The 21306-nt window shown below is 46.7% G+C and overlaps 1 protein-coding gene across 1 annotated transcript in view; it reads right to left on the bottom strand.

Moving 5' to 3' along the window:
• ADAMTS3 (ADAM metallopeptidase with thrombospondin type 1 motif 3) overlaps positions 1–7112 on the bottom strand; it is a 168986-nt gene extending 161874 nt beyond the window's left edge. The window contains exon 1 of the mRNA XM_063136071.1: positions 7055–7112. Coding sequence (XP_062992141.1) covers positions 7055–7112 — 58 coding nt within the window. The remainder of the gene's footprint in view (positions 1–7054) is intronic.
• Between the last annotated feature and the right edge of the window lie 14194 nt (positions 7113–21306).

Here is a 21306-nt window from a genome sequence, read left to right as displayed (position 1 = left end):
AGTGTGAACACAGATGTAACATTTTTTATCTGGAATGTGGTGGATAGTTAGGGTGACCATATGAAAAGGAGGACAGGGCTCCTATATCTTTAGCAGTTGCATAGAAAAGGGGATTTCAGCAGGTGCCATTTGTATATATGGAGAACCTGGTGAAATTCCCTCTTCATCACAACAGTTAAAGCTGCAGGAGCTATACTAGAGTGACCAGTTTAAAAGAGGGCAGGGCTCCTGCAGCTTTAACTGTTGTAATGAAGAGGGAATTTCACCAGGTTCTCCATATATACCAATGACACCTGCTGAAATTCCCTTTTCAATTCAACTGTTAAAGATACAGGAGCCCTGTCCTCTTTTTCATAGGGTCACCCTGGGATAGTGTCTGCGCTGACCTCAAAGCATACATTGGGCCTGTTCAGAAGTCACTTTAAACCCTGCTGTTGGTTAAGCAGCAGGGTTTACGGTGTCCTATGTGATGTGTTTTGCTAAACTCTGCTCACTCACTAACCACAGTCAGACCATCTGCAGCAGGGTTAGTGGCTCTACCCGTGGCTTATTTATTTTATTTATTTATTTATTATTGCATTTATATCCTGCCTTTTTTCCTCCAAGGAAACCCTAATCCTCCTCCTCTCCACTTTATCTTCACAACAACCACCCTTTGAGGTAGGCTGGGCTCTGTAACTGGCCCGAAGTCACCCAGTGGGTTTTTCCATGGCCAAGTGGAGACTAGAACTCATGATCTCCTGACTCTCACTACCAACACTACTACACCACACTGGCTTAAAGTGTTGTGTGTAACAACACAGCTTGTGGTTAGTGCTAACCCTGGAGAACCACAGTTTTGCTAACCACAGAGCCTGAAGTGACGCCTGAACTGGTCCATAGATTTCATGGAGGATAAAGCTATCAATGGTTACTAGTCCTGTGGGCTGTACGTTACCTCTAGGATCAGAGGCAGCAAGCCTCCGAAAGCAATGTCAGGGGAACAACATCAGTTGGAGAGAGCACATTTCCCTTATGCTCTGCTTGTGGGCATCTGGTTGGCCTCAGATCTGATCTAGCAGGGATCTTATGTCCTTATACACTTTCCCCCTGTCATCTGAGGTAATGCAGGGGTTTGGGTGGGGTGGGGGGTTCAGACTGAATTAACAAGACAAGGAATGGGCTCATCTTAACCAAAAGAACAAACAAGACAACCCAAAAGGCTAAGGAATGCACACACACACACACACACACACACACACACACACACACACACACACACAGAATGTTGTTGGAGAAATCTGAAATGGATTTGATTGACTTTGGATTTCTATGAATCTGGTCCATGGATTCTTCAGCAGACCGGCAATTCCCAAATTCTGCAGGATTTGTGTAGTTCATAGAGATGGGAGAACTACAGATGTTTGAGTTTGGTGTGATTCTCCAAACTCAGCTTCATCGCGTTGTTTGTCTTCCTCCCGTTCTCATTTGTGGCCTGTTAGTCTTTTCATTCAAAAAGGTAAAGCGTGCATTTCAAATGGGAAAACTGCATTCTCCCCCCACCCCACCCATACACACCGTTGATTAAAGTGTGAAAATGTGCAGGTTTTTATATTTTAAAAATGCTGGTTTTAAAGTACAGATTTTTCAAAGTACACAGTTTTTTGTTTAACGCAATCACAAGTTTGGGAAATAGCAAAGCTTTTTTTTTTTTTTTTAATGCTCCCATTCACATTCACGTTGACATTCAGGATCGGGAGTGGGGCAGAGTTGAATGATTTGCAATTGAAACGAAATTGTTGCATGTCCCCAGAGGTTCACAACTGAAGATTTTGGAATTGGTAGCCTCTGAGAGATTCTCTCTTTAACACAGGCCTGTTTCGACTTGGACACATATTCACAGTAGCCCTGTATAGGTAAACCTGCTGTCCAGCCTTATTCTGCAGACAATCTTAACTTTTTTCCCATTCTAGGATTCCCAACGTTTTGCAAGTTGAGGCCATGAGATCCAGGGGTCATGCCTGGCAGATCAAGGGTGGAGCCTGGCAGGACAATGTATCTGGTGGGAACAGAGGATTACCCCTGGTTCATCAGGGAAAGAGTTTGGCCATGGGGCAGACCAACTGACAAAATCTCTCATGCGAAGCAGAAAAGAGCTTTTCCCATTGGATTTTAGTGGTCACACCAAGTTTGGACGTTAGCTTATATCAGTCCTGCACATCTTGTAAGCAATTAAACCAAACACAGCCCACCAAGCCATGATATAAGGACCTACAAGGCGCCTGTAAACCTTCCTGGTTTTGCTGAGCCTGGCAGGCAGCAAACACAGGGGGTTATTAAGTCCATTCCACCCTCACCTTCTTATTTGGGTCTGACAAGCTCTGTTCTCCCTGATGGATCGTCATTGCTTACATCATGTTCAGAGCATTGCAATATACTCTACATGGGGCTACCCTATGCTTTAATGTAGATTCCTGCATTGAGCAGAGGGTTGGACTTAATGGCCTTAAAGTAGGGTGACCATATGGAAAGGAGGACATGGCTCCTGTATCTTTAACAGTTGCATAGAAAAGGGGATTTCAGCAGGTGTCATTAGTACGCATGGAGCACCTGGTGAAATTCCCTCTTCATCACAACATTTAAAGCTGCAGGAGCCCTGCCCTCTTTTGTATCTGGTCGATCTAGTATAGCTCCTGCAGAACATCCAGAACCTTCAGTGGGTGCAAAATGTGGCAGCTAGGCTGATAACTCATATTGGGATCACATCACCCCAATATTGAAAGTTCTACGCTGGCTGTGAATTGTTTTCCATGTTCAATTCAATGTGCTGAATTTAACTTCTGAAGTACTAAACAGCTTATGACCTGGTTCTCTGAGGGACTGCCCATCTCAGTATGGACCTTCTTGATTAAGTACAGCAGAAGAGGCCTTTTGGGAAACACCTTCTTTTACAGACACCCATTTAGGAGTTCTGACTGATCCCTACTTGCTCCACATTCAGGAAGGCAATCAAGACCCATCTTTTTTTATCTTGACTTCTAAAATGGTTGTTACAGTTATTATGGCTTTTAAAGGTTGTCTTTAATATTTTATATGATTATGGTTATTATTTTCTGAAATTTTTGCAAACTGCCTTGGCTGGCTTCAGGAAGGTAATAAATAAATAAATAAATAAAATTGATGGGTCACAAGTTCTACAGAACTTTAGCCAGTTCTGGTTTTTATTCCCCCTCCCCATTTTTTAATACAATATAAAACAATACCACATAATACACAATAATATAAAGTAAACAGTTTGATAAACATATGTTCTAACTTAATTCTCTTTAACATAATCATAATTAACATAAAAGTGCTCCCTCCAACCACGGGATCTTATTCATATTTCCAAAATCTCATTACTTCTTCTGGGGGTGTTTTCCTTCTCCCCTTTAATAAAACAAATTCTAAAAACTGTTTCCATATTCCTTCAAAGTCATTCGTTTTTATCATTCTCTAACTTTTGTATTACATGTTAGTTTATCATTAATAGCGATATCCCATATTTCTTTATACCAGTCTTCTATATGATAATCCCCTTGAACCTTCCAGTTCCTAGATATCATTAATCTTGCTGCTGTTAACAGATTCGTTATCAATTCTTTTGTCTCTTGATTACAATTCAATTTTCCATATACTGATAACAATGCCACTATAGGTGTCTCTTCAATCTCCATTCCTAAAATTTATTTTATCTCTTTAAACACCATTTTCCATAATTTTTGTACAAATTCACATTCCCACCACATATGTAAATATGTTCCTTTCTCTTGACAACCTCTCCAACATGTTGCTGAATTCATCTTATTTATTTTATTGAAGCCAGTTCTGGTTTATCTAGTCTTGTCTTTAAATCTATGACAGGTAACCATAACCGAATTTCTTGATGACACCATTAAGCCCTTTTGCTTTCACTTTGTCACAGTTGACCAGTGTGGGGAGAGCCAGTGCTTTGGCCCCATTCTTTGGAAAGGAGGGGGCTAAAGAATGCACATGCACCTAGGGAGAAGTTGGCCACCACAATTGCTTTGGCAGAGTTGTGGAATGTCTTGAAGTCATTGCCCCATTTGGAAGTGAGCTGGGGAATTGTATGGAAGACCACTAAATGTTTACACCTTCAATGCAAAGGGAATGGTCCAGTTAAAGATTTAGGAAGGCATCAATGTTTAGCAAAGTCAGCTGCCATTTTTTCATGAGACAAGTAAGAACATCTGCCCATGTCCCAAGATCAACACACCTATACCCTAATTCAGAACAGCTCCTAAACAAATACATACACTGCACACATGTGCAAGTGAGATCTGAGCTTCTGTTGAAATAATAATCTTCCCAAGGAAGATGGAGAAGTCCATTTGAAGAGTCAAAAGAACACAGATTCCACATGCAATTTGAAAATGTGTCATAAAGGGGCGAGCCCCTGCCAAAGGAAGTGAGGCAGGTGGCTACCAGGAGGAGGGCCTTCTCTGGTAGGGCCTTCTACCAGGAGGGCCTTCCCCGGCTGTGGAATGAGCTCCCTAAGGAGGTTCGCTTGGCACCTACATTATATGCTTTTAAACGCCAGGTGAAGACCTTTTTATTCTCCCAGCATTTTAACAGTCTATGAGTGGGGACTAGATCCTGGGTCCCTTGGGTCCCAGTCCAACCACTACACCACACTGACAAACAAACTGGTTTGTCTTCCATTATACCTTAACTCAGGGGTAAGCAAGTTGGGCTCTCCAGATGTTTTGGCCTACAACTCCCATGATCCCTCAGCAATGGCGATGCTAGCTAGGACTGATGGGAGTTATATTTCGAAACATATGGAAGGCCACAAGTTGCCCACCCCTGCTTAACCCAACCATATAAGTCAAAGTATCAGGAAAATCTAGCATTGAAAGTTGTTGGAAAGCTCAATATGGAATCAGTCCCAAGTAGCGTACACAGTTGATTCAGACAGTTTTGTTCAGTCATTTGGAGGGTCTTTAGGATAACTTTGTAGGCTTCAAAATGGAGGTGAGAAGAAGATTTGCAAAATGGTGTTGTCCCAACTGCACCCACTCCAAAGTTGCACTGTGTTGATACAATGGTCAGATGGGGCAAAAAATGGGGCTAGGCACGGACCCCCTGAACCGCTTCGTGGCCCGATCCGGAACTTCTAGATTGGACCCAAACCGGTTCAGGCCGATCCACTCGTCCCCCGCTCCACTCTGCAGAGCGACATCTGGCTCTGCCACCGTTGCCGCATGGACATCAGCATCGGCGTCAGGTAAGCCAACCCCCTGCCCCCTTACCTGTGTCCAGTGCGGTCTGGTGCGCTTCAATTGAGGCCCCAGTTGAAGCCAGAAGAGAAGGCCATGGCCTCTTTCGGCTTCAAGCCCGGGACTCAATTGAAGCCCGTGATGGACCGCGATGGAGGCAGGTAAGCCCCCTTGCCCCCTCCCTCCTGCCCCCTTACCTGCCTCCATTGCCACCACATGGACTGCGGCGGCAGCGGAGCCAGGTAAGTGAAACTCCCACCACCCCCTTACCTGCCTCCGTTGTGGGCTTTAACTGAGGCCCTCAGTTGAAGCCTGTGATAGAAGCAAGTAAGCCCCCCTCCCCCTTCCCCCTTACCTGGCACCATCACCGCACAGATTGCAGCAGTGCTGGCACCAGGTGAGTCCCCCCCCACTTACCTGCATTCAGAGCTCTGGATCGAGGTGAACCACTTAGCCTTGATCCGCAGCCCCCCGACCCGATTCATCTCCGCCTTTGTCAGAGGTGAATCAGGCCGCTCCGCTATCACTTCTCCGAAGTGAAGCGGAGCACAGCCGTAGCAAAAATCAAACTCATCCCACGGCCCTCGATAAAGCTATTTGATTGATTTGATTTGATTTATTACATTTATATACCGCCCCACAGTGAACATTAAAAAGTATACAAAATTTAAAACCATCAAAAACATAAACAGTATAAAAACAACGGTATCCATTTAAAAAACAACATATAACATATATGGAACCAAATAGTGACCAGATGTGGTGTTGCCACTCAGTTAATGCTACTTGCAACACTTTTTATGGGTTAAGTTAACTGATGATCTCATATGCAGCTGTGAGATGGCTTAAGGAATAAGACAATTCAGCTTAATTTGGTAGGTTCTGTGGTTTAACCTTTAAAATTCTACTTTATAGATTTTGCCAGGAAATACCGCTGTCCTTCGGAAACAAATAAACTATGCGGTTTTCGGATTTGCTACTGGCCAAACCAATGCAGAATATTTCCCCATCTTTTAACAAATTAGACACCAGGTTCTGGCTAGATTATTTTTCCATTTCACTTTCGAGTTTTGACTACTAACTGCTCTTATCATGTCTAGCAACCTGAAGTTGAGTTTCTTGTCCTGTTAACTGATTTAACCATTTCTATCAGTTGTGCATTCTGCTGCGACAACAACAAAATGTCCAGCCAGTACTCATTAAAGTTGTGGCAAGGTCATTGGTATGTTGAAACGTCAATCAACGTCATTAGATTCTAAATCAATCTTCTTTCTCTCTCTCTCTCTCTCCCCCACCCACCCACTACTATCATGCTTGGAGATTGGGGGCCTTGCTAGACCTATCTTTGAATCCAGCCTTCAGGTGCAGCGAGCCCATTCTACAATTAGCACGGGCTGTCGCGCCTATCCAGACGTCAGACGCGACGGGAAAAGGAAAGCCCCGTTGCGTCCTCCATTTTTTTTCAAAAAGTTAAAGGGGCCATGTGCGAAGGAGCGCACCAACAAAAGGTTAGGTCTTTTTTTTTTTTTTTTTAAAAAAAGGGGGTTCCACGCTCCCCCTGTCCCCGATTCCCCCCAATGTCTGATGCCCCCCGCTTGCCCCCCTGCTCGCCAGCTCGCTCGCCCCCTTGCTTACCTGTCCCCTCGCTCGCCTGCTTGTTCGCCCGCTCGCTCACCCCCTTGCTCGCCCGTCCGCTCACTCGCCCGTCCACTTGCCCCCTTGCTCGCCCGTCCCCCTCGCTTGCCCGCTCGCTCACGCCCTTGTTTGCCCGTCCGCTCGCTTGCTCACCCGCTCACCCCCCTCGCTCACACCGTCTACTCGCTCACCGGTCCGCTCGCCACCCCCGCTCGCCATGTCCGATGCCCCCTCCACCACCACCCCGGCCGCGATCTCCTCACCCTGGCTCCGCTCTTCCCCCCTGTCTCTCCTGCCGGGTCTGCTCTTTCACCCCTGGCCCCCATCACTCCCCCCTGTGATTCCCTCACCCCCAGCCCGATGGGCACAGCACTCCTATGGAGCGCTGTGCCCAGTGCGCGGGTTCTCCCGGCTACTTGCAAGTAAGCAAGCAGCCGGGAAAAGCTGCGGAACCAGCTAGACTTTCTGCAGCCCTGGGCTCAGCCCGGGGCTGTGGAAAAACTGGGCCACAAGTGGATCCGGTTATCCCGGGTCAAGGGAGGGTTTAGCCCAGCTTGACCCCGGGATCCCCCATGCATCATCTGCATGCACAGCAGGGAGCCTAGGCCTCGCACCGGTCTAAACCCTTGTCTAGGAAGGCCCTGGGTTAACCTAGGTCACACTTGAACCTAGAAATTGCAAGGCTACGATGCCCCCCCTACCCGAGCAATGAGATGCATGCAATGGTATGGAACCCTAAGAGTTCAGCAATGGAGGCCAGCTTCCAGATAGTGGACCCTGTGGCTTGCATCCTATGATCCCATAACTGAAGGAAGTTCATGGTAGGGACATTTCCTCTCCTCTCTTCCCCCTTGCCCCTCAAGACACCTGCCATTCTAAAAAGCCTCCCTGGACGATGGGGAAGTCATCCCAGAGTGGGAAGGGGCAGTGGTGTAAAGATAAATTTGCAGGTGCTCACCTCAACAATGAACGGAATGCTGCCATGAAGAACCTCAATGGCGGGGCCTTCTCTGTAGTGGCACCCACCCTCTGGAAAACCCTCTGGAGTCCGGCTGAATGGCATGTGGGGGAGAGGGGATACCCAGACATTGGGCAGAGGTACTGTCCATGAGAGGAAAGGAGAGGAAAGGAGATCCTGGATCCAGCCCAAAGTAAAAGCCATACCAAAAAAGAAGAAGAAGAAGAAGAAGAAGAAGAAGAAGAAGAAGAAGAAGAAGAAGAAGAAGAAGAAGCTGAATTTTGAGGAGGGATTGGAAGAAGAGAACAAGATGGCATCTAGGCATCATGTATTTGTCTGAGGAGACAGTGCGACATGTAGGAGGTGGAAAAGGGAAAATGGATAGAGCCATTTAACAAAGATGGGGGACGCAGAGTCTGCTGGGGATATAGAGACAGAGGATTAGAGGTCATCAGCAGGGGTGAAACAAGAAGCAAGGACAAAATGATAGGGCGGAGCAAGACAGCTTTAAAAGTAAGGGCCGAAATATCTGTGGGCTGTTCTCATGTCCCTTCTTTGCCATCGTTTAGGCTTTGCGATGCTGTACGCAGCTTCATCCCCTAAATAAGGCCAAGCCCATCAAGTGGCCTGGCCCATTTTGGGTTGCTCTCATAAAAATTCTCCCAACTGATGATCAAGGATGCATGGCATTCCGCTCCCCGGGTTCTCTAAATTCCCTTGGACTTTTTATGAGCAAATAGCTATATGACATGATCGCCATGCAAAGTGACATACCTGGACGAGAAGAACATTCACTCATTGGGCAAACAAGCGCACGTCCAGCTATGCACGCTCTGGCACAAGGGTTCCCAGAGACCTCATCTCAATAAACCTTCAAGATTGTGACCAAAGTCCGAATATAGCAAAGCCTGCGCCTCGGCTGTGCTACCAAGGTACACAACTCCAATAGCTCTGAGGACCACTTTTGAGGCTGGGTGCGAAAGAGGGGGCCACATCAAGCCACTGGCATTCTCCGTTTATCCTTCATCCTGGGTGCCGTCTTAGGAAAGACCCACTTCAGGGCATCCAGTAAATGTGCATAATGGGCTGGCAGGGAAAGCTGGGGTGAGGGTGGGGGAAGAGAAGGGAGTTTTCTGAAAGAGGACGTGGTGCCTGGCTGGCTGGAAACCCAAAGAGGAGTATCCCACACTGCAACATATATAGGTCCCACTTGAGCAACCATTAAAGATGAAGGACATCTCTCCCTTTGCTTCTGGGAGGAAGAACTATGGGCATGTCTACACCAGTCGTTATCCCAGGGATCGCTCCAGGATCATCCCTGTGTGTCCACATGATGCACAGGGGATCCTTTCAGCAGGAAGGGATGATCCCTCCATTTCCCCAGGATAACCAGAACCACATTTATCCTGGCTTTTTCCACGGTTTTGGGATCATCCTGAGACCACAGGAGGTGTGGGCCGCTGTCCTGGTTTCATCCCGGCTCCTCATGAGTAAATGCGAGGAGTTGGGAACTGGGCATGGGGCACGGAGCTCCTCAGGCGCTCCATCAGGGGTGAGGAGGGGATTGAGTTTTTGTTTTGATTTTTTACCTTTTTATTTTTGCTGGAGCGCTTGTGTGCTCCAGCTCTTCTTTCTTTAAAAAAATGGCCGCCACGACAGGCCCAATGCTCAGGATGTCACGCAGCTGCGTGTGGGCTGAGGGGGAGGATCTTGCGATCCGAATACCGTGAGATCCTCCCCCGCCCTCCAGGAATGCTGGGAGGTCTAGACATGCCTTATATAGGGTGACCATATGAAAAGGAGGACAGGGCTCCTGTATCTTCAACAGTTGTATTGAAAAGGGAATTTCAGCAGGTGTCATTTGTATATATGGAGAACCTGGTGAAATTTCCTCTCCACCACAACAGTTAAAGCTGCAGGTGCCCTGCCCTCTTTTAAATCTGGTCACAGTATAACTGCAGTATAGCTCCTGCAGCTTTAACTGTTGTGATGAAGAGGGAATTTCACCAGGTTCTCCATATATACAAATGACACCTGCTGAAATTCCCTTTTCTATGCAACTGTTAAAGATACAGGAGCCCTGTCCTCCTTTTCATATGGTCACCCTACCTTATAGCTCAGTGGTAGAGCCCCTGCCTTGCCTGCAAAAGGTCTCAGGGTCAACTGCCGGCATTTCCAGGTAGGGCCAGGAAGAGTCTTGCCTGAAACCCAGAAGAGTTGCTTCTAGTCAGGGTCAAAATATTGGGATAGATGGACCAACGATGGAATGATTCAATATCGGACAGATACCTACGTTCTCATGGGCGCCTCTCACGGTCAGCGTGCATGCCCTGTTGCCAATGAGATTTCTGAAAACTCCTTCAGAAAGATATACCAGTGGGGTCTTTAAGATAGCTCCCCCAGAGCAGGAATCAGGTGACAATGGTTCATCATCGATTTTCATTACCTGCTTTGCCGCTTCAGCAAAACCTAAAGTAGAAACTCAATGTGTGCACTTAGCCAGATAGCTGAGTATGCTGAGCCAGCATAGAAGAGGAGCAGGACGGCAGGAACTTCAGTGCCCAATACCACGAAGGGAAAGGGCTGAAGGCTTAAGCTGATTTTAGACAATTTTACTGTGACTCATTCTTTTCCATTAACCGGTGAGGGGAAGTAACCCTTCAACACACACTGGAGGAGAGTTGAATTGATTACACGGTGCTTGTATATAGACCAAAGGCTGTCTTTCTTTCCACAGCCGTGCAGAGAAATCTCACAAAACCACAAGGAAGGAGGAGTGAGTGCTCTTTTAAAGCTGGCCCGTTTTGTTTTGTTCCTGCACGCCACTCCCTTCCGACAGGCTCGCTTCGTCTGTCTAAAAACTCTCCCCGAATGCTGCTTGACGTTAACGGGGCTGTGACATGCGGTCTCCCCACAAAGGAATTTATTGGTGGTAAATGCCGGGTGGAAATGAATAAGCAGGCCCTATTCCTCAGAATCTTACGTCGGGCTGAGGAGTCCCCTAATGAACTTGTCTTAAGAGCCCGCTGGAGATGACTAAAAGGTCAATCTAATCCAACAATCCTGTGTGCAACAGTGGCTAGCCAGACACTTCTGGGAAGTCCACAGACAGGACAGGACTGGAAGCAAGGGTCTCACACTGCTGTTTGTCACCAGCATCTGGTATTCAGAAGTTATTCTATTGTCCCTCTTTATACAGGAAGGGGCCGTAGCTTATTGGTAGATCACACACTTGGCATGCAAAAGGTCCCAGGCTCAATCTTTGGCATCTCCAGAAAGGACTGGAAATGCTCCTGCCTGAAACCCTGGAGAGACACTGTCACTTGGTGTAGACAATAGAATCATAGAATCATAGAATAGTAGAGTTGGAAGGGGCCCACAAAGCCACCGAGTCTAACCCTCTGCTCAAGGCAGGAATCCACTCTAAAGCATACCTGACAGATGGTTGTCCAGCTGCCTCTTAAAGGCCTCTAGTGTGGGAGAGCCCACAACCTCCCTAGGTAACTGGTTCCATTGTCGTACTGCTCTAACAGTCAGGAAGTTTTTTCCTGATGTCCAGCTGGAATCTGGCTTCCTGTCACTTGAGCCGGTTATTCTGCGTCCTGCACTCTGGGAGGATCGAGAAGAGATCCTGGCCCTCCTCTGTGTGACAACCTTTCAAGTCTTTGAAGAGTGCTATCATGTCTCCCCTCAATCTCCTCTTCTCCAGGCTGAACATGCCCAGTTGTTTCAGTCTCTCCTCATAGGGCTTTGTTTCCAGACTCCTGATCATCCTGGTGGCCCTCCTCTGAACACCCTCCAGCTTGTCTGCATATAGAGGTTCCATTCTACTATCATTACTTATTTCACCTCAAGGCCTGAATTCACTCTTTGAAAGCATGTTGGTGGCTGCATGCCAGCAGTGGGTGGAGCCATGGCCCAAGGGGGACAGAGCCAGGACCCAAAGTGAGCATGGCCACCACCACTGTTGGCAAGTACCCACATAACACATGCACCCTTTTTACACACACATCCCACATTCACACACCCCATTCACAAACAAACACTGAGATGGCTTCACTCTCCACTTGCCTTTCCCAGTGACCACATTTCATCTCCCCTTGCTGAGTGAAGCCTTGGGGAGTTGCCACTTCGAGGAGCTGGGAGGGCCTTGAGGTGGCAGCTCACCAGTGTGTCAGCTTCATTCAGCTCTTGTCTCAGGAAACATGTGGGCAGAGCAAAGCCCCAGGGAGGTAGTCAACTGGGAGGGGAAGAGCTTGAGGATGGGGTGTCACCGGAGGTCTTTGCGGGTTTACAGCAACTGAGAGATTTGGAGGGAAAACTTTTTTGAAAGGCACCTAAGCTTACCTTTGGGTAGACAGTCCAAGAAGTTAATTATTCATCATGTGAAATTAGGGATGAGCATCAAATCCGGATGAAATCTGAAACCTGAACAGAATAGAGCTACCTTGTTCTGGTTCTGTTGGGTTTCAAGTGGACTTCTTCTAAAGCCGCTCCAGAATCATTGCCAACTTGTGTTTTAGATATAAGTGCCCACAGACTTTGTCTCTAAAAAAACGTATTTTGCTTTTGTTCACAAATAGTGGGAGGGAAGGAGTGCAGCTGAGTGACTGACAGATCCACATTCTAATCCTAGGCCACGTTTTAACATAGGCCTTAGCTAGACCTACCTGATAATCCAAGATGGAGGAGGGAAGATCTCGCGTTGCGATTAATGTGAGATCCCTCCTCCGTTTACACGTGAGGCGCGATGACCTCAGGAAGAGAGGCATCAAACCCACCATTTTTTTATTTTTAAAGGAGAAGCAGCGCTCCTAGTGCGCATAAGGTAGGTCTTTTTTAAATTTAACTTAATTTCCCCACTCCTCTCACCCTACCCCCAATGGGTGCAGCTCCATGCGAGGAATCGCGCGGAGCTGGGTCAAACCACAGCAACGGGCCACATGTTCTGCAGTCTCAGGCTCAGCCTGAGACCACAGAAAAAGCGAGCGTCATGTGGATGCACAGGGACGATCCTGGGGTTTGCCCCGTGATAAAGCCCGGTCTAGCTAAGGCCGTAGACTCCAATCACTGTGCTTTGTGGGAGGGCAACGAAGAGGACCATGAAATGGCCATTCTGTTAATACCACCACATTTCACTATGGAAAAAGCTACAAACTGGGTTTCAGTCATAACCTACTAGAATCTGAACCTAACGTTCTGAAACTTTGCAGGTTTCTTGCCTGGGGACACTTCTATGTGCTGTGGCATTTTCACACAAATTGCCTAAAGAAACCCAGAGGGAGGCAAGGAGACACAAATCACTTTCCCCATTCCACTTCAAATTAAAGATTCCCCTTCCGCATGAACTGCTGCACCTATCCTTCTGAAATTGTGAAGGTTTCTTACTTAGGGAGACCTCTAAGCTCTCTGTCATTTTCAGGACAATGGTCTACAAGGAACATAGGGGGAGGGGGGTAAGTGCATCCGCTTTGGGATACTGCAAAACGTCAAGCTTGATCTGAATCTCCCTGGTGGGAGATTCAGGACAAATAAAAGCAAGTCCTTCTTCACACAGTGCATTATGGAATTCACTACCACAAAATGTAATGATGGCCACCAATTTGGATGGTTTTAAAAGGGGGGTTGGATAAATTCCTGGAGAAGGAGGCTATCAATGTCTACTAGACCTGATGGTTGTGTGCTACCTCCAGTATTCGAGGCAGTAAACTAGTGTGCGCCAGTTGCTGGGGAACATGGGTGGGAGGGTGCTGTTGCGCAATGTCCTGCTTTGTTGGTCCCTGGTCAACAGCTGGTTAGCCACTGTGTGAGCAGAGTGCTGGACTAGATGGACCCTCAGTCTGATCCAACATGGTACTTCTTATGTTCTTATCTTGCACAACACCTCCCACTTCACCTGTTCATCTGAAACTTGGCAAACTCAATACTCCCAGAAGGTGCCGCTATCCTTGAAACTTATATCCAATTCTGCCTAGATATTTTGTTTTAAAAAAGATCAAAACATGTAGCACAAAACCATTCTCAGGTGTAATCCAATCCCAAGGGCCTACTATGCTTGCAAATAGCATCCAGTTTTAACCAAGAGAACACTTATAGCAATTTTAAATTTCCCATAATGGGAGGCATGAGATTTCAGATTTCTGAATCTTGATTTCAGTTTGGTACTTGAGTCAAAGTGGATAACTTCTGAATTGGTCCAAGAAGAACTGGGTCATTTTTGGAAAGGCTGAATCAGGGTTCACGATGAATCTGGGGGTCAGTGCACGGTTCTGTTCTGGAACTTTCAGAACATCTGAAAATCCGGTGGATAACCAAGTTCTGACCCGCATAAGTGCCCAGGTGTACCTCAGTTCAGTTCATAGTGGAATTCAAAAAAGTTCAAATTCCTCAAGCATACCTATCAACTCTGCAGCATCCTTAGCCGTCTGTGCCATTGTGTTGTTATCATGGAGCTCGTACCCATTTGGAGAATATAGCCATAGCAGCATCTTTATGAGAGTTGAGTGGGATTGTCTATATGTCCATTCTGATGTTCTGAATGAACTGCAGTCCCAGTATAACAGGTCCATTGCTAATCATGTTTCAAAGGTCTGCACTGATGTATCCTAACAAATCACACCAGTGGTCCATCTCTTCCTACTCAACTGGGAAAAGGGCTCAAAATGTTTAACGAGTGCACTTCCTGGAAATATTCTGTGTTTATGAGCTAAAGCTGATATTTGAGTACAAAAACTACATTTCTTTCTGTTTGTTGACATTCTGATCATGGAATGCTAAACCCCACTGAAGCAGGATGTGCACTATAAACTCAGTTCCAAACTTGGCTCACATCTCCTTGGAGCCTGTTATATGCTTTGGGGGTGGGTGGGTATTAAGCATAGGGTCACCACCTTCTTATGAACAGAGCCTATGTGACTTGAGTAATTGTACGGTAAGTAGAGATCAATCGGTATGCCATGGTGTAGGGATCAGTTGCTGTATTGTCCTAAATTACAGTCCTGAGAAACATATAAAGGCATATGAGACTACCTTGTGCTGAGTCAGGACATGTATTGATGCATTTATGGCAGCCAGGTTGGTCACCAGTACATCTAGGGGTGAGCATACTACCCCTACATTAAAATCACTCCACTGGCTGCCCATTAGTTTCCGGGCAAAGTACAAAGTGTTGGTCATTACCTTTAAAGCCCTAAATGGTTTGGGTACAGGTTACCTGCAGAATCGCCTTCTCCCATACAATCTGCCCCGCACACTCAGGTCCTCTGGGGAGAACTTACTTCAGTCAGCCAAGACTAGGCTGACATCAGTTTCCCAGAGGACCTTTTCTTCTGTTGCCCCTGGATTGTGGAACGGCCTGCCAGGAGATTCATAAAATTAACCCTCTGTGTGATTTTAAGGCAGCTTTGAAGACTAGTCTCTTCCGGCAGGCCTACCCAGATCAATGTAAAATCAAGAATTTTTAAGATGTGTTGATTCCTGTACTAATGTTGTTCCCTGCCTCGATCCAAAGGGAGAGGCGGGTAAGAAATAAATAAATTTATTATTATTATTATTATTATTGACATATGTACACTGACCATAACATATAAAGTTCTCTGGGCTGCTTAGGAATATAAGAGGAGCCATGCAAAATCAAGCCAAGGATCCCTCTGCATATGTGTCCACTTACACATCACCCTAAATAAATAAATAAGAGAGAGAGAGAGAGAGAGAGAGAGAGAGAGAGAGAGAACCAAAGAAGGCACCAATCTGCAAACAATTTCCATACGCAAATATATATGTATAGTTGCAAATTTAGAAATAATAACTATAATTTAAATTGAAATACATCTCACCATAGTAAAGAAAGCTTAGATGATCTGTACACCTGCTCAGCCTGCTGTATAGTTGGCCCCCTAGCTGTTCATTTTGCTACTTTTAGGGGAGGAAGCACAATGCAAATAGATGCCTAGCAACCACAGTACACATCTCACCTCTACCAACCTATTGGTCTGTAAGGAGCAGTACTAGAGTGGCCAGATACAAAAGAGGGCAGGGTTCCTGCAGCTTTAACTGATGTGATGAAGAGGGAATTTTCCTCAGGTGCTGCATGCATACAAATGACCCCTGCTGGAATTCCCTTTTCTAGACAACTGTTAAAGGTACAGGAGCCCTGTCCTCCTTTCTATACGGTCACCCTACTTTGGGCCAGTCACTGAGGCCTTAACTAGACCTACGTCATAGTCCATGACAGAGGAGGGAAAATCCCGCAATGTGATTATCACGAGAACCCTCCTCCGTTTACATGTGAGGCGGAACAACCTCAGGAGAAGAGGTGTCGCGCCCGCCATTTTTTAAAAAAGAGGGAGAAGCACACGAACGCTTGCGCACTAAAAGTAAGGTTTTTTTTTTTTTTTAGTTACTTTCCCTGCTCCTGCGCCCCATATGCGGCTCCCGGCACAGCATGAGGAATTGCGCAGAGCTGGGTTAAACCGCAGCAACGGGCCACACGTTCCGCAGTCTCGGGCTCAGCCCGGGACCATGGAAAAAGCAGGCCCAAAGGGGAGGGTTCTATCCCGGGGCAAGTGAGGGATCATCCCTCCCTGATCCCAAGATCCCCTGTGCGTCATGTGGATGCACCGGGACGATCCCGGGGTTGGCCCCAGGATAAAGCCCGGTCTAGCTACGGCCACACTCTCAGCCTGACTTACTTCACAGGATTGTTGTGAACGTAACATGAAGAGGAGGAGAATCATGTAAGCCACCTTGAGTTCCTTGGAGGAAATGATGGAATAGAAATGTAACAAATAAATAACAAATAAGCAGAGTAGGGGACCGTGGATGCTACGAACTGCAAGACTGAATTGCAAGACTGAAGGTTTCTTTCTGTGTGTGTATGGTGTAGGGGTGTGCACGGACCCCCCGATCCGCCCTGTGGGCCGATCCAATTTCGGATCAGTCCCACTCCACGCCGCTCCGCCCATAGTCCGCTCCTCTTCGCCACGGAGCTCCGGCTCCGAATCAGAGCTCCGCAGTGGAGGGGAGTGGCACCAGGTAAGGCCCCCTCCCTCCTCTCCCTTACCTGCAGAGCCCGGTAAGGGACCAAGGGGGAGGGGGGCCTTACCTGCGTCCGTCCGCGGTCCCTCGGCTTCTTCAATTGAGTCCATGGCTCAACCAGGAAGTCTGGGCCACAAGCGGCCTAGACTTCCTGGTTGAGCCGCGGGCTCAATTGAAGAAGCCGAGGGACCGCGAACGGACGCAGGTAAGGGAGAGGAGGGGGGGTTACCGAGCCCTGCCGCTGTCACCGCATGGGCGACAGCGACAGCAGCAGGGCCCGGTAAACCCCACTTACCTTTCTTGCGGAGCTCCGGATCGAGGCGAAGGGTCCGCCTTCACCTCGATCCTCTTTGCAACGCTCCGCCGGCCCCCCAATCCTCTTCGCCTCTGCTTTAAGGGGAGGTGAAGCACCCCGCTCCGCTTCTAATTCGCTGGTCCGATTAGAAGCGGAGCACATCCCTAGTATGGTGTGTTTTTTTAAAAGAAAGATTCTTTTTAAAGTCATGCTACACTTTTTTTTCTTTCTTGGCTGGAGAAGATGTAAATGTTGTCACTGTGCTCTGTTACCGCAACGTCAAGGGGGGGGGGGGGAATCTCTCACCTTTAGGTCACCAAACCAAGTGACCTCTGTTCAGGCGAGCTCCTTGCATATATAATTTCCCTACCTTTTGCAATGGGGTTTTTATTCGTTCTCGCCAATGCCCTCGCAAGCGTTCGCCACAGACGAGACAGAAACATGTACTCACCACTAGGCCACTGTTTATTTTGGCCTTTGCTTCCCCCCCCCATGAAACCAGCCCCACAGGAAAGTCTAATATTTGAACTTTTCACTCTTATTTCATTTTATTAGACAGCAGTGAAAAGTTGGCTTCTCCTCAAGGTCTGAGTTTGATGCTGAAATTGTTGCCAAGGTTCCTCTCTCTCTCTCTCTCTCTCTCTCTCTCTCTCTCTCTCTCTCTCTCTCTCTCTCCTTCAGTGCAGAGGCTCTACTTTGGTTGGATAATTAATATTTTATTTGAAGGGAAAATAACAAAATAGGCAAAGCTGAAGGGACTTTTTGAGGGGAGAAGGCAAGAGAAGGATTTGTGAGTTGTGAGTAAAGGACCACCCGGAATTAATTCCACCACCCCTTTCTGAAGACTTCCCTTCGTTTAAATGCATATGCGCCTTCGCATTAAGCATGACTGAAAACCAGACGCTGGGATTATTCTCAGCAGGATTTCAGCTCAAAGTTGGGACAGGAACCTGCTTTCTTTAGCTACTTTCACACCTCATCAAAGAGGCACCGGGGCTGACAAATCCACCAATAGTGACGCTCGTGGATATGAGAGAAATCACATTAAAGGCTGATTTAGCAGCTTACTGTTTCTGGACTTTTAAAAGCCTGCTATTGGGGGCCTTTTGACATGTTATGAAGATCTGGGTTGGCACTGGAAGAACACTCTGGAGGAAGCTCCAGTCAACTGGGATTGCTTAATGCATGCATTTGTCTGCATGCGTGTGGAGCATGCTGGGATTTGGAGGCTTAAACATGCATATATGATGACATTCTAAAGCTACGACTGTCAGTAACAAGGCCTTAGGAGAAGCATTTGACCCCTTCAGAATAGGGGGAAACTGCTCAAAAGCTAGAAAATAACCAAATGAACAATGGTTGGGGAAAAGGTTATGTAGGGTGACCATATGGAAATGAGGACTGGGCTCCTGTATCCTTAACAGTTGCATAGAAAGGGGGATTTATTTATTTATTTATTCATTTATTTATTACATTTCTATACCGCCCAATAGCCGGAGCTCTCTGGGCGGTTCACAAAAATTAAAAACATTCAAAGTATAAAACAACAGTATAAAACCATACTATAAAATACAATGCAAAAGCTCAACCAGATAAAAACAGCAGCAATGCAAAATTACAAATTTAAAACACAGAGTTAAAATTTATTTATAGACTGTTAAAATGCTGGGAGAATAAAAAGGTCTTCACCTGGTGTCTAAAGGCATATAATGTAGGTGCCAAGCGAACCCCCTCAGGGAGCTCATTCCACAGCCGGGGTGCCACAGCAGAGAAGGCCCTCCTCCTGGTAGCCACCTGCCTCACTTCCTTTGGCAGGGGCTCATGGAGAAGGACCTCTGAGGATGACCTTAGGGTCCGGGCAGGTACATATGGGAGGAGGCATTCCTTCAGATAGCCTGGCCCCAAGCCGTTTAGGGCTTTAAATGTTAATTTCAGCAGGTGTCATCTGCCTGCATGCAGCACCTGGTGAAATTCCCTCTTCATCTTGAAATTCCCTCTTCCTCATTCTCTTGGCACCTACATGATATGCTTTTAGATGCCAGGTGAAGACCTTTTTATTCTCCCAGCATTTTAACAGTCTATAAATAAATTTTAACTTGGTGTTTTAAATTTGTAATTTTGCATTGCTGCTGTTTTGATCTGGTTGAGCTTTTTTATATTGTAGTTTATATTATGGTTTTATACTGTTGTTTTATACTTTGAATGTTTTTAATTTTTGTGAACCACCCAGAGAGCTCCGGCTGTTGGGCGGTATAGAAATGTAATAAATAAATAAATAAATAAATAAATCACAACAGTTAAAGCTGCAGGCACTATACTAGAGTGACAAGATACAAAAGAGGGCAGGCGAACCTGATGAATGGAGAACCTGGTGAATATATGGAGAACCTGGTGAAATTTCCTCTTCATCACAACAGCTAAAGCTGCAGGAGCCCTGCCCTCTTTTAAATCTGGTCACTCTAGTATTGCTCCTGCAGCTTTAACTGTTGTGATGAATAGGGAATTTCACCAGGTGCTACATGCATACAAATGACACCTGCTGAAATCCCCTTTTCTATGCAACTGTTAAGGATACAGGAGCCCTGTCCTCCTTTCCATGTGGTCACCTTAGGTAAGCTGAACCCAGAAGTAGGGAATTGGGGCCACACCAACTAGCAACACTCCTGATAGCACACATGCTAATTAGCTCCTTCTCCTGGTCTCCATGTCTACAGTCTGTACATCTGTAGGGAAGGGTATATTTGCTGCGTGATTGGAGTTCACATGGAATCCTTTGTGCGTACAGCTGCATATGTGGAAAACAAGGATAGGAGCTACACTAGCTTGACATACTATAAGTGGAACTACTCAGCACAGCCCAATTATGTGTGTGGCTTACTGGTAAATATAGCAACTGAAAAGGGCAATGGATTCAAGACAAAGAGAAGAATAAGGGAGAGGTCATCAGGCTTAGAGGAACCCCAGGGTTTGCAAAAATACCAAAAAAAACATGTTTTTAGAAAAAAAAACACCTCTAAAGTGTGTGTGGAGGGAACCCAATTAGGACTGTGACTGTGGAATGTTGACTGATTGTTGGAAAACAACGCAGAAAACTCGTGGAAGTAGAGCAGAGCACTCCACAAAATTGTCTAGCCCCCCTTTAAAGTTTTCTAATCATATGTCATCATATCACGCCAGGGAATCCCATACATCCTACATTATGGGCCAGGAATACCATTTCAATTATGGAACATGGTGGTTTTTAACATCCAATGTATTTGTACTGCTGCTTTTAATACTGTTCATTGCCTTCGGGGTCTTGAAGCTGAGAGGTGACCCATACATGTGTGTGTGTGTGTGTGTGTGTGTGTGTGTGCATGGACGCACAGATGTGTGCATATGTCTGTGTGCCAGTGCCAGCTCTAGGCTTCTGAGGACCCTTGGGCAAGACACCCTCAATGGGCCCCTCCCCACAGAGTGAGCCTACCATTAGGCAGCGTAAGGCAGCCACCTGCTTCAAGCAGAAGATACTGGGAGGCATCAGGAAAGCGTTGGAGGAGAAAGCCGTGGACCACACATCCTGCCTAGCACCTTCTGAACTACCCTGCTGCCTTCAGATGCAGGGGAGGAAGCTGCCATATCCCCAGTATTGAAATAAGATTCGTCTGCTAGTCCAGTCGGCTTTTGTACATGGAAAGGGAGGAGCACCATCTTGTTCCCTGCCTCAGGCAGCAAAATGTCTTGGGTCGGCCCTGCCTCCCCTCAACAAATCTACCTTCTCATCACCCTTATCAACAGCTATTTCTTTTCTTCGCCTTTCTCATCATCTTTCTTGAGGACAGAGCGAGAGGTGGGCGAACAAGGAAGCTGCAATGGTGAAGATCAGGAGCAAGTCGGGTGATGGTGGTTGTCAATGGCCCCCTGTTGGTGTGTTGGCCATGGGCAGGTGCCAACCATGCCTACCCTACCCTACCCTACCCTACCCTTGATGCTGGTCCTGAGTATGTGTTAGTCTATCTGTATTGCTGCCGAACATGAGAGGGAAGGATGCAATTACATTCCTATCCTGCTTGTTGACTTCCCACAGGCATTTGGTTGACCACTATGTGAACGGAAGGATGGACTAGATGAACTCTTGGTCTGAT

This window comes from Elgaria multicarinata, chromosome 10 (assembly GCF_023053635.1).
Source record: "Elgaria multicarinata webbii isolate HBS135686 ecotype San Diego chromosome 10, rElgMul1.1.pri, whole genome shotgun sequence".
Classification (NCBI taxonomy): Eukaryota; Metazoa; Chordata; class Lepidosauria; order Squamata; family Anguidae; genus Elgaria; species Elgaria multicarinata.
Note: the sequence above shows the minus strand (reverse complement) of the source record. Positions and strands in the feature narration are given on the sequence as shown.